At 40.0% G+C, this 11,436-nt stretch overlaps 1 protein-coding gene across 2 annotated transcripts; it reads right to left on the bottom strand.

Annotated features, from left to right (window-relative positions):
* Window positions 1–2,237: 2,237 nt before the first annotated feature.
* LOC311266385 (LIM/homeobox protein Lhx8-like) lies at window positions 2,238–10,810 on the bottom strand. 2 transcript variants are annotated; one of them, XM_084368734.1, is made up of 8 exons: window positions 10,657–10,810; window positions 8,815–8,967; window positions 7,925–8,046; window positions 5,958–6,178; window positions 5,362–5,465; window positions 4,679–4,774; window positions 4,018–4,195; window positions 2,238–3,766 (listed from the first exon to the last, which is right to left on the bottom strand). In XM_084368734.1, the coding sequence occupies exons 1-8, from the start codon at window positions 10,681–10,683 to the stop codon at window positions 3,690–3,692; spliced, it is 978 nt and encodes a 325-aa protein (XP_084224860.1). In that variant the 5' UTR covers window positions 10,684–10,810; the 3' UTR covers window positions 2,238–3,689. The 2 variants fall into 2 exon arrangements, with proteins under 2 accessions (XP_084224860.1, XP_084224859.1); XM_084368733.1 differs by lacking the exon at window positions 10,657–10,810 and adding an exon at window positions 9,311–9,668.
* Between the last annotated feature and the right edge of the window lie 626 nt (window positions 10,811–11,436).

The following is an 11,436-nucleotide window of genomic DNA, read 5'->3' on the forward strand; positions in this document are numbered from 1 at the left end:
AATCATGTTTGCTACCACATAAAGGTAGCACCTCCTGTCCCCCAGAGAGCGCTGCAGGCTGTGTGCAGGTAATCCAAGGTGTTTATTACTACCTTGCTTTTGGGGAAACATAACGCGCTTTCTTGAAGAACAATATTTTACAAACGTTTTTAAGATGAATTGCAGCACAGAAGTGACACATATGACACAATCACACACAGACTAATTCAAATATTACCACTGAGCTTCAAAAAGCCAATGTTCAGTTTCAGGACTACTGTAACATTATATGGAGTCGGTGTTAATTTTGTGTCCACCATGGAAACAGCACCTGCTAGCATGCCAAATTATATTTAATATACTTTAAAGTCAGAGCCACTATTCTGTCACTATTTTGTTGTTAATTCTGGGAGGAGAGATTCTCAGACCAAGGGTGTCTTGACTGTTTATTCAATAAAGCACACAGGTGACCAATCCTAACTACTTGTCAAAAATACATAAGAACTAACAAAGAACTAATGACTGACTACATTCTCTTGAAGTTTGTTTATCTCAGCTGAGTCATTACTCTATAAAATATCAACAAACAATCAACAAACATAGACGCTAGTAAGTTGCAAACAATAGAATGGAATAGTAACTTGAGGCTCGTGGTTTTTTTTTTTGGTTGTTGGGATTAGAGATTCGTGGTTATCTTGAAGGTGCCAGTGTCCACTGTGAGGTGGGCAGCATAAGATCAGCACCATCAATAGCTTTTGTTACGGAGAAACAAATGAAGCCATGGATCCCTTTAACCCTCCAAGAATCTCAGCCTTTACCAGCACCAAGGCACCCCTGACCATCACATATCCTCCACGATGCCTGACAGATGGTGTCAAGCACTCCATCTTTTTCATTTTGTTCTGCTTCTCACTGATGTTATTCTATGTGAAACAAACACCTCAAACTTAGATTCATCTATTCATAACACTTTTTTCCCAGTCATCCTCTGTACAATGTCTGTGTTCTTTTGCCCATCTTAATCTTTTCCTTCATGCGACTTTACCTTTGCTCTCTGAAGACCAGCATCCTGGAGTCGCCCATCACCTTTTACATTGAGACTGGTGTTTTGTGGGTACCATTTAATGAAGCTGCAAGTTCTTTTAATTTGAGTCATCTGTGTCTTTTCCTGTTTTCTATTGATACTTTTCCTCATGTGTGCACCAGAACCTCACACTCCTTTTCTATTCTGGTCAGAGCCAGTTTGTGCTGTTATTTGAAGGGATTTTTACACACCGTTGTATGAGGTCTTCAGTTTCTTGGCAATTCCTCACATGGGATAACCTTCATTTGTCAAAAGAGTCATAGACTGATGAGTTAAAGATTAAAGTTATTTTGAGACTATAATCAAACCCACAAATGCTGATGCTTGAGATACATGCAACCCAGTCTCACATTAAAATGTAGTAGTTTCACAATAACGGCTCTTAAATTGTGGGACGTCTACATTTTTTTTGGCCTATTCTTTTCTGTTGCCTGCGTCCACGTCACGTGACCGTCAACTTTCTGGCTGCAAGAACAAAAAAAACATGATTCCATTCCCATTCCTTTTATTTAGAGTGAAAAATTCAGTATTTTAAGATAAGTTTTATATTAAAATGTGTTTTGATGACATTTTCATCGAGAAATATGCACTTTATTTTCATAAAATAACAAAACTGCACAAAAGGTTTTCCAATGATTAATTAGCCTTTTAACCCAATTAACTTGGGTTAGCTAACACCATGTGCAATTGGACCACCAGAGTGATGGTTACTGAAAATGGTTCTATGCACACCTACTTAGATATTCAATTAAAAATCATCCAGTTCCAGCTAAACAGTCATTTTCCTAATTATTAATGTCTAGACAGTTTCTGATCAATCCAAAGTTATTTAAATTAAAAATAAGTGTGCTTTCCAAAGATAAGGACATTATTTCTCAGTGACCCCTAACTTTAGGGAGTATGTGTGTATAAAATATCAGTAAAAATAGCAATACCACACTGCAAAAAATACTGCCAAAAGTATTAATGTGCTGTTGGGCAGTTTAATCTCTAACAATGCATCATAATTAATTAACTGATCATATGTATGGTCTTACCAAGGTAACTAGTAACTATAACTGTCAGACAAATGTAGCCGAGTAAAAAGTACATTTCCTACTAAAATTTATGGATGTATTAGGAACAGAAAAAATACTCCTAAATTGTGTTCAAGTACTCAGAAGACCACAACTGATTCCAGGAAACCAAGTAGATTTTAATCAAGAAATAACCAAAGCTTTGTGGTGCAGCCATGAACATTAATTCCCAGTATCTCAAACATTGTGAAAGTCCATATTTTCCCAGTGTGCATTTCATACATGGCTTCTATTGTCATCTAACACTTACAATATAAGGCAACATTTACACATTGTACTGCTTTGTCTTTGTATGTGCTACTGAAAAGCATCTTAAGAAATGTTTATGCAAAATTAAACATTAAACAGACCTGGGCACTCACAGTGGAAAACAGTCTGAATTAAGTGTTTCTACACATTTGTCGTCAAAACACAGCAAGGAACAGACTCTATGGATGATTTGTAGTGGGTTTAATTTGCTGTATAAACTCCTGAATTTTATATAGATTATTTTGTAAGTGGGCAAACTGTCATTTCTCTCATCCTCAAACACATTTTTAAATAAACTCTAAAATCTAACTGAAAACCAGATCTATACTCCGCTTTATCATCATTTTCCAACAAAGTGCCATATTTTCATCATATTCTCCAAATAAATTAAACAAAGAAATTCATTTCACATACATATTAACAAAAGTTTCATCTCACATATGCCCATATTTTACCTGACGCTCTCACCTGTGAATCTGTGTATGATTGAATGAAATGAATTGAGTGACTAAACAGGCTGACTTTAAAGTGATATTTAGAGTCTTCTGATGTGGGATTGTAGGAAGTGCTTCTCCCTAGCTGATGTATTGCCTGCAGTAGATGACTGTCCGCTTGCCCGCAGCGTGGGAAAGCAGCATGTAGTGCCGGCAGGGAACAGGAGCATTGTACTTCTGTAAACTTTACCAGCAGCAAGACATGAAGCCACATTAATTTTTGGCACTTTAAATTGCTATCAGACAGCTGATGAAAGTCCGACTGAAACAGCTGATCTGTTGCGCAATACAGTGTGCAGCAGGCACAACTGCGCCTGTGTGTAGGAATACAGACGTTGTAGTGTTGTGGGAATGTACTGCCAAAGGAAAAGTGTGACGGCAAAGTAAAGTGCCAAAAAATATATTTAATATAGCGTATACATATTTTTTATGTGGGCCTTCTTTTAGGTGGCTAAAATATGTATTGCTGCCGGTACCGTTTACAGCAGCGCAATGCTCTGCTTCCTGCTGGTGCCATGTGCTGCTTCTTCACACAGGGGCCGAGCTGACAGTCATCTACTGCAGGTAACACACTGACTAGGGATAAGAACCACATACAACCCCACATCAAAAGACCCAAACTATTCCTTTAAGTCTCCACTCGCATAAGGCAGTGAAACAAAATGAGTTAATTGCAGTTATTTGACATTTCATGAATTAAAGTCATCCAGTCCTCCAAGGATTTTACATTCATGAGTAATGGTTTTGCTCTTCATTTTCCCCTCGAGGTAATCACTGACTATTGTCTTTCAGGAGGCGGGCTGTAGCTCAGGCATGGCTGACTGGCAGTTGTGTCAATGAATGAGAAATGAGCGGCTGCAGCAAAAGTGGGTCTGGAGTGTGGACTGGGGAGAAAAAAGAAATAGTGAATAAACCACAAAGATTAAAAGTCAGATTTTGGATTTAATAAACACTCATTTATTTACTGCAGTAAAAATGTGATTCCTGCAGGTATGGGCAAGACACTGATTTTCCTGGCAGACAAAGCTTTTACCATTGAATCATAATTCATCATTGAGTTAGCTGTGTATAGTCAGTGGGGGTGAGGCGTATTCTCTGTATCAGCAGTGTGCTGGTGTGTTTTCATGTGTCTTACCATCCATATAAGTCAGTGCAGTGAGGAGGGGTGCATCTGAGGAAATATAGGTGTATTGCAGATCCTCCATTAATGGTGGTGTCAGCTGACCAGGAGCAAGAGATGTAATCATAGTGGAGGAAGCAGGATTTGGGCTGATATATTTCTTTTGACGAGCTCGACAGTTCTGAAACCAAACCTGGATGAAGGGAGAATTACTTTCATAACTAGTCTGAAGTCATATTATTCACTTACAGGTGCTGAAGCAGTGTCTGCTGGTTCCACAACACTTCCCTTCTCAGACAGGGAATAATCAGACATAAAGGGAAGTCAGAGCCATTTTCATTATGGTGAACGTGAACACACTAAATACAAACTTAATTTAAGAACCCTGATGGTATTACAATATAAAAAAAGATTCTAGGCATTTGTCCAACAACAAGTGGATCTAAATTGGCCGAGCATGTATATTTAAAGTTTTTCTGCACTGATGGACAAAATATGAGTGGCTTATCATATCGTGCCTATTTACAGGACTTCACTTGAGACCTACAGCTTCACTGTACAGAGCTATCCATCTATCAAGAGAGCTTATCCTGACCCAACTGCTGAAGTCAAATCCTTTATCAAACATTTGTGTTCACTAGAGCAGCTCTTCTAGAGGGAGTAACATTTGCTTTACCTGAATGACCCTGCGGCTGAGCCCAGTCCTCTCTGCCAGTTTCTGGAGAGTCTGAGCATCTGGGTTGTTATCTTTAGCAAACTGAGTTTGCATCACCTGCATATGTAGAGATAGTAGAAGGGGATATGATTACATGGTTGAAAGTTGATGGTGTTTGAAGTTTGATAACGTTATTCTCAAATTATATAGAGGAGTCAGCAGAAAAGTCAGAGTGCACACAGTCCGTGTTCAAATACACTGTATTAACTACCAGTGCCACTAGAGGGCAGAAAACATCAGATGAACGTGACCAAATGTCACAGGCCTATACTGTACATATACATGAGCTTATTTACACACTGAGCAGATCCACAGCAGCATTAGCATTCACAGGTCATGTTTCTGACCACCTGACAAATGTAAGTCAAACATTCATTCTCTTTTAAACTCTGTTTTGGATTCTAATAAGTCTTTAGCTTGTCAAGATGTAATCAAATAAGACTATTCATTTAGTAGCCACAGTAAATCAATGGCACTGCTGAATATTTGAATTTGGTTGTGTTTAAGTGTTTGGCTATTAAAAATGTAAACAGAACAAGTTATCCTATCAGGTGGCAGCAGCTCACACTTCTGGGAAATTTAATACATAGTGAGAAGGAAGGCCCAGTAATCACAGAAGCCACACTCACACACACTCACAGTACCTGTAACTGGTCCACAGTGAAGCTGGTCCTGGCCCTCTTAGCAGGTCTGGGCATGGGGCTGGAGTCTTCTTTGTCTGCCCCCTCTTCATCTTCTTTTGGTTCCTCTTTAAGACAGGACACATAACATTTATAGAAGACCTTTAAATTATCTTTCTGAGTGTCCTGCTATTGATCTGCCTGTCAAAATTAACAGCATCGTCCACCCTGTCACAGTGCTATGCTGCGCATTGGCCCCGGCACCTGAGGAGTTACATGACACACCAACCACCATTGCAGACCAAGCACACACTATGACTTACTGGCCAGACTCATGACCACCTGGACTGTACATGGCTTAACCCTTACAGTCTCTATTGACAAAGGTATATAACAATCACTGCAAAGATTTTCTTCATTAATAGATAGAGGTATATGGGAAAGCAGTTTTCTCAATGATTTGTCTGATCTGACACTAAACACCCCAGAGTTACCAGAGGCAAATGTTACTCACCTTACCATTTCATCTTGTGCTGTATTGTTTTTATAAATCAATTTACTGACTGTTGCTTGCCATCATTCACTTTGATCATTGTCACCCATCCCATCCATATACTCACCATTTTCCTTAGCACGTTTGATATTCTCCACCATGATGTCATAATGTGGCCGGCAGAAGACCCTATTCTCTAGTAGTCCACATTCCTCTCCAGTGGACAGCTGGCGCCTACAAGAGGTGCAGGAGAAACATGCCAGGTGGAAGGTGCTTCCTCTAGCCCGACGAACCCAGTCACTGGAGTGGATGTTACGGCCACAGCGAGCACAACGGGTCCCATATCTCCTGAAGAAATACAGGAAATGGGGAGAGGTGAGTATGAGGAGAAATAGTCAAGTTTAGTTTGAGGTTAGATGAGTTGTGATTAGGTGATTGATGATCAGCAATAGTTTCCCCCCTAGTGTTTCCACGTGGTATTTCCTCAGTCACAAATAAAAACAACAGGACAAAACATGAGTTTATTCAATCATTTAGTCTATAATAGAAAGGGACTGCCAGTTAACCTTCCTCTTCCTGGTCACTTCGTGCCCGGTGGGAGATAAAATTGTAAATTAATAGCAAGGTTTATATGGAACCAATGTAAATGCCGATGGTTTCATTATTATATCCATTACACTGTGTAATCAACATTTACTTAATTCATTACTGATACGTTGAAGCAGAAAACTTGTCTATTGTCAGTTTAAGCAATCGGCATATAAGGGTAAGCTCTGATGACAACTTACCAGGTCGGTTTCATTTGGCCTCTAATCACACTGACCCCCAGTCTGTGCTGATATATAATTCTTTAAAACCTCTTACACCTTCTGTGCCAATATGAGCCTACATGTGTTGCATGTGAAACTATCAATGCACAAACTCTCAGTCTGGATTGGTTCAGAACAGGACGCGATCATATAGTAGACTAATTATAATGTGTCTCGAATTAAACTATGCAATAGGGTTGTACCTGAATGCAGAAAAGTATATGAACAGACCATCATATGTGAACAAACATCTATTTTGGAGTAACAACATACATTTAGCCTTAGGACAAAGCTGCACTACAGCCCTTATTCCCTACTCACAGACACATACATGTGTGGTTGATCCACATTTGGAATTGTTTGTTATTCAAAAAAAAAAACCCAATTGAAAATCTTCACAACTTTAGCAAATTAAAAGAAAAAGAGGCAGCCCTGCTGATACTGTTTTAGAACATAAGATTTTGCTAAATGTGCAGAGGCATGCTTAATCCAACATTTAAAATCAAGTTTGTTTGTCACCCCCGAGAATCCATTAAAAAATAGTCTGACAATCATTCATCACAGTTAATGTTTGAATTCTGTCATTCAGTAATCATGAACAGAAGCACACATGCAGCAGGACAGTCCTCATGTTCCATTGTTAACTGGACAGGTATTATAATAATTAAAGACAAGAAGGCTACACAAACAAAACTACTGAACACTATCGATAGAAAAACCATAAACCCATCAAACTTCTGCTTTTCTTTTGATTATCTAAAATCTGGGTGTTTTGTAATTTCTAAAACAAGGAGACAGCCCCACCCACAGAAAGGTTGGGCCCCTGAAAAGGCCCAGTGAACAGGCCCTACCCAATCTGCTATCATGTGTTTACAGCGGACAGGCTGGAAGCAGAGGATGCCAGCTTCCTCTTGAAAGTTATTTTGGTCGATTGAGTGTTAGGGTGATTGGTGGTTGATTTGATAGTTGGAAACCTATCAACCAATCGATTAAAGGTTGCAGCTCTAATGTAACTAGTACTTTGACAATGAGCACCTGGATAATAGGCCAATGTTTCACGTAAATATAGGATCATAACGTCATTCAGTACCAAAGACTGCTATATTATTTGACTTAATTTTTAGTTTTGTACCATACCAGAAAGCTGAAATACAAAAAAATATATAAAATATGTTGTTGTTGTTGTGATGAGTATTTTGGGTCAAAATAAAATGGGTTATTGTTGCTTATGTTTAGTATGGACATGATTACACTGGCCTACATGGGCCCCGCACCCCCGATTTACCTGAAGTAGTCAAGTTTGCAGAAAACTTGTTTATCCTTGATGTAGCAGCTCACATGTCGTCCCAGTGATGTATTACACACACTGCATGAGAGGCAGCGCACATGCCAGCACAAGTCATTCACCTGATATGGGAGGGGAAAACATTTATTTTTTTTAACTAAATATGGCTTGCAACTGCCATGTTTTTAAAAAAACACCCCCTAATAGTATATTTAATACTAGCCTAAAGGCAATAGAGATTACCCAAATTCTTGACAATACATTCATTATACTGGAATTTGAAGTAGCAGTTAGAATTTTAGGATATCCTAAATATGTGTTATTCACTGCAACTTCTTATGGGCTACTTGTGCCATTATACACTTTTACCATCAGGAAAAGAGAAAAAATCTACAGTCAAGAAATGTAATTATGAATATACTGTAATCCAATATTCACAAAAATCATTTGAGCTCAGAGAGTACTGCGGTGCATTGGTTTGCAGTATAAAATCCAGGTAGCCAGTGTCCTCAATTACAGGCTGTAAAGGAGTCATTTTTAAAAACACACAGCAAACTTACATTTACTAAGTAAATGTGTTTGAGAACAGATTCGTTTTGAAAAGGATTTAAAATGGTCACCTTTTAGCAGGAGCCACAAACCACATGAATGTTAAAGTGCAGTAGGGACTCGGCTGAGAGGAGTCTGTCTACAGGCTGCCTGAACACACCAGAGGAAATAAAGGCAAGTGGCACTTGATAGAAATTGCCTCAAGCCGTGGGAAGGACATTATAATGGCTCTGTGGTCGCTCCCTCTTTTGGCTTTTGTTTACCCTAATTGTCCGTTTTGTTCTACACGGGCCTTATTCTGCACTTGTGTGAATGACATCTCGCCATTACAGCCTTCTGACCTTGAGCAGGTATCTGTCCACTATCTCCAGGCCGCAGGAGGTGCACGCAGACCTCCCCGGCAGGGAGGCCACAGGCGGGACGGACGAGGAGGAAGAGAGGGAGGACGGAGAGTAGCAGTCCTCCTCGAAAATATCTTCAGGCCCAGAGGAACCCTGTCAGAAGATAGTGGAACAGCAGCTTATAAAAAAAACTTTTTCATAAAAATTCTTTCACAAAATGTAGCGACCGACGTCCCGTCAACGAAAGCGAAGCGGGTGACCGAGTTTTTACAGTGCAGGCGACAAAAACTGCTCTCAAACAAGGCCGTTGAGTTAGCGCGGGCTAATATCTGAGTTTTAAATGTCACCGTTAATGTTTGGATTCATTTAGCTGCTCTAAAGCGCAAACACACACATGAACTACATGTTGTCCTAACCTTTCACACTTTGCCTTAACTCTTCACCCCACGACTATAAGCAGGTCAAAAGGGGTTCATTCGACATTGGGAACACCTACTGTGTCGACAAAAAAGTGTCCCTGCTGCAGCGGAGTGAAAACAGCGTCCGTCGGTCCTATGTGTCCCTCCGACATGGTGTGAGCGACGAGTCCGGCCGATGCGCAGCTCGCACTGAGGACTCGGTGCTGCCCCGTTCATATTCCACTGACCGCGGTCAGTAAGACGAGGCTCAAACCTAAGTTAAATATCCGCTCTAACCTTTTTAATTGTGGCGCCTTATTTTATTTATGTGTGGTAATAATTCAGTTTGCGCCTGCAGCGGCCCATGTTCTCATTTGACAGAGGTATGCATGCAGTTTGACGTGTGCCTTCGGTCACAGAGAGAGAACCACTGTGTGAGTACAACGAGCTGATCAGACCTCAGCCTCCTCACAGCTGGATCTATTCTGACTGATCAGACCTCAGCTGAATCACATTCTGACTGATTGTGTCAAGCCGCGCACGAGCACATGATAAGGAGCCTTCAGCAGACGCACGACACGGTGGTGACGCTGCAGGCCCTGAGTCTGCACCTCACATCACTCACACAATGACCAAAATGCACACATTTAAATAAAACCATCTATTCCTTTATTTAGTTTTTATTATTATTTACTCTTCACGTTAGGTAATATTTTGAAATGAATGAATTTTATTACAATGATCAGCCTTGGCTGCTTATTTTTATGTTGGGTGGATAATGGATATAGGCCTTTACTGAGCACGGCCAAGACCATTCAGGCTCATCTGCCTCTCATTGAGAGACAAGGGAATTTAATGCTTAATCCAAATAGTAAATCAAATAAGAAATCCTGAAAACATTTGCGCTGATTTCCTGATATTACTTTGGTTTTGACCTCTATATCACTGCCTGTAAATAAAGGCTATGTCAGATTATACTTTCTGAATACAGTCATTTATACAGGGTTAGTGCCACTTTCACTTTCAGCCACTTTAGGCCCTTCTTTTCGGTTAGACTATACGACACGTACAGTAATACGCCATTCCCACTTAGATTTCCTGTTCTTTATTAGTGCAAAAAAATGTATTTCATTGTATCAAACTGCTGAAACATTTCATCTCCTCCAAAATAACTCAAATATATGCTAAAAGTTAATGTGTGTTCCTCTGGACGAAAACACGTATAGTGTTATTAATTCTGCAATATAAAATCTGTAACAGTGACATGAGGACATGTTTGGTTTGCTCCTGGACTGTCAAATTAATCAAGTGTGCAATGCAAATCATGCATTAGTTTAGATAAACTGGAGAAATATTAGACTACTTGAGGAAACCTACTGGTAATTCTAGTAAACATCTTTGTGAAGCTGTGGCTTTATGAACTATTGATCTACAATATACTCACCACGCTGTTGGAGACCGTCTTAAACATCTCAGTGAAACATCTGTCGGGTCCTCCCGTACACCCCCTTCAAGCCAGATGTTTTTATTCCACAGCAGCAGCCAGGAGCCTGGCGTCTGACCCCGCTGATTCTCTGCTTGCTCCAGCTAGTCAGCCCGCTCGCTTCTGCTTCTGTTCCAGCTCTTCTGAAGACTTTGTTCACTGAGCACACACTTATATCTTTGTTCTGGTCATTTGAAGCAGCGCATTGGACCGCCTACTGACGGCCCGGACCCGCCCGGACCCGCCCGCTGCAGAGTCACCAAGGACTTCAACTGGAAGGGATGATGATTCTGATTCGGACTTTTTCTTTCTTTCTTTCTTTCTTTCTTTCTTTCTTTCTTTCTTTCTTTCTTAAATATCTGGAGGGTAGGCTACTGACTCCACGTAGATGTAATCCAGATTTAAAGCACCACAAAAAAAGTAGATTATGTAAAGCAGCAAACTCTTCTCACTGCTATCAATGTGAAAACTTCAATTCAGGCTAATTAATTATGAAATCACTCAGCAATTTTTAATTTTTTTTTAAAAGGCTACTCAACAAGATTTCTGTTTATTTGTATTAAATTCTCCACAGCCCACTAATTCTGCCATGCTTTAAGAAAACCTAATCTTCTTAAGAAGTCCAACATCTTTTCCTGTGAGAGGCATTCAGATTGTTAGCCCAGTCTGACATTATCAGTATCCTCATCTTTTCCTGTCTTGCCACCAGGGACATTATGAACACAGCACAGGTCAGTCTTG

This window comes from Pagrus pagrus (genome assembly GCF_965226575.1).
Source record: "Pagrus pagrus genome assembly, chromosome: 12".
Classification (NCBI taxonomy): Eukaryota; Metazoa; Chordata; class Actinopteri; order Spariformes; family Sparidae; genus Pagrus; species Pagrus pagrus.

Coding starts and splice junctions, on each gene's coding strand:
- LOC311266385 (XM_084368733.1), bottom strand. CDS start 9,385: ATGTCGGAGGGACACATAGGACCGACGGACGCTGTTTTCACTCCGCTG. Junction 8,968..9,310: donor GACACTTTTTTGTCGACACA/GTAGGTGTTCCC, acceptor ATCTTCTGACAG/GGTTCCTCTGGGCCTGAAGA. Junction 4,196..4,678: donor TCAGCCGCAGGGTCATTCAG/GTAAAGCAAATG, acceptor CCCTTCATCCAG/GTTTGGTTTCAGAACTGTCG.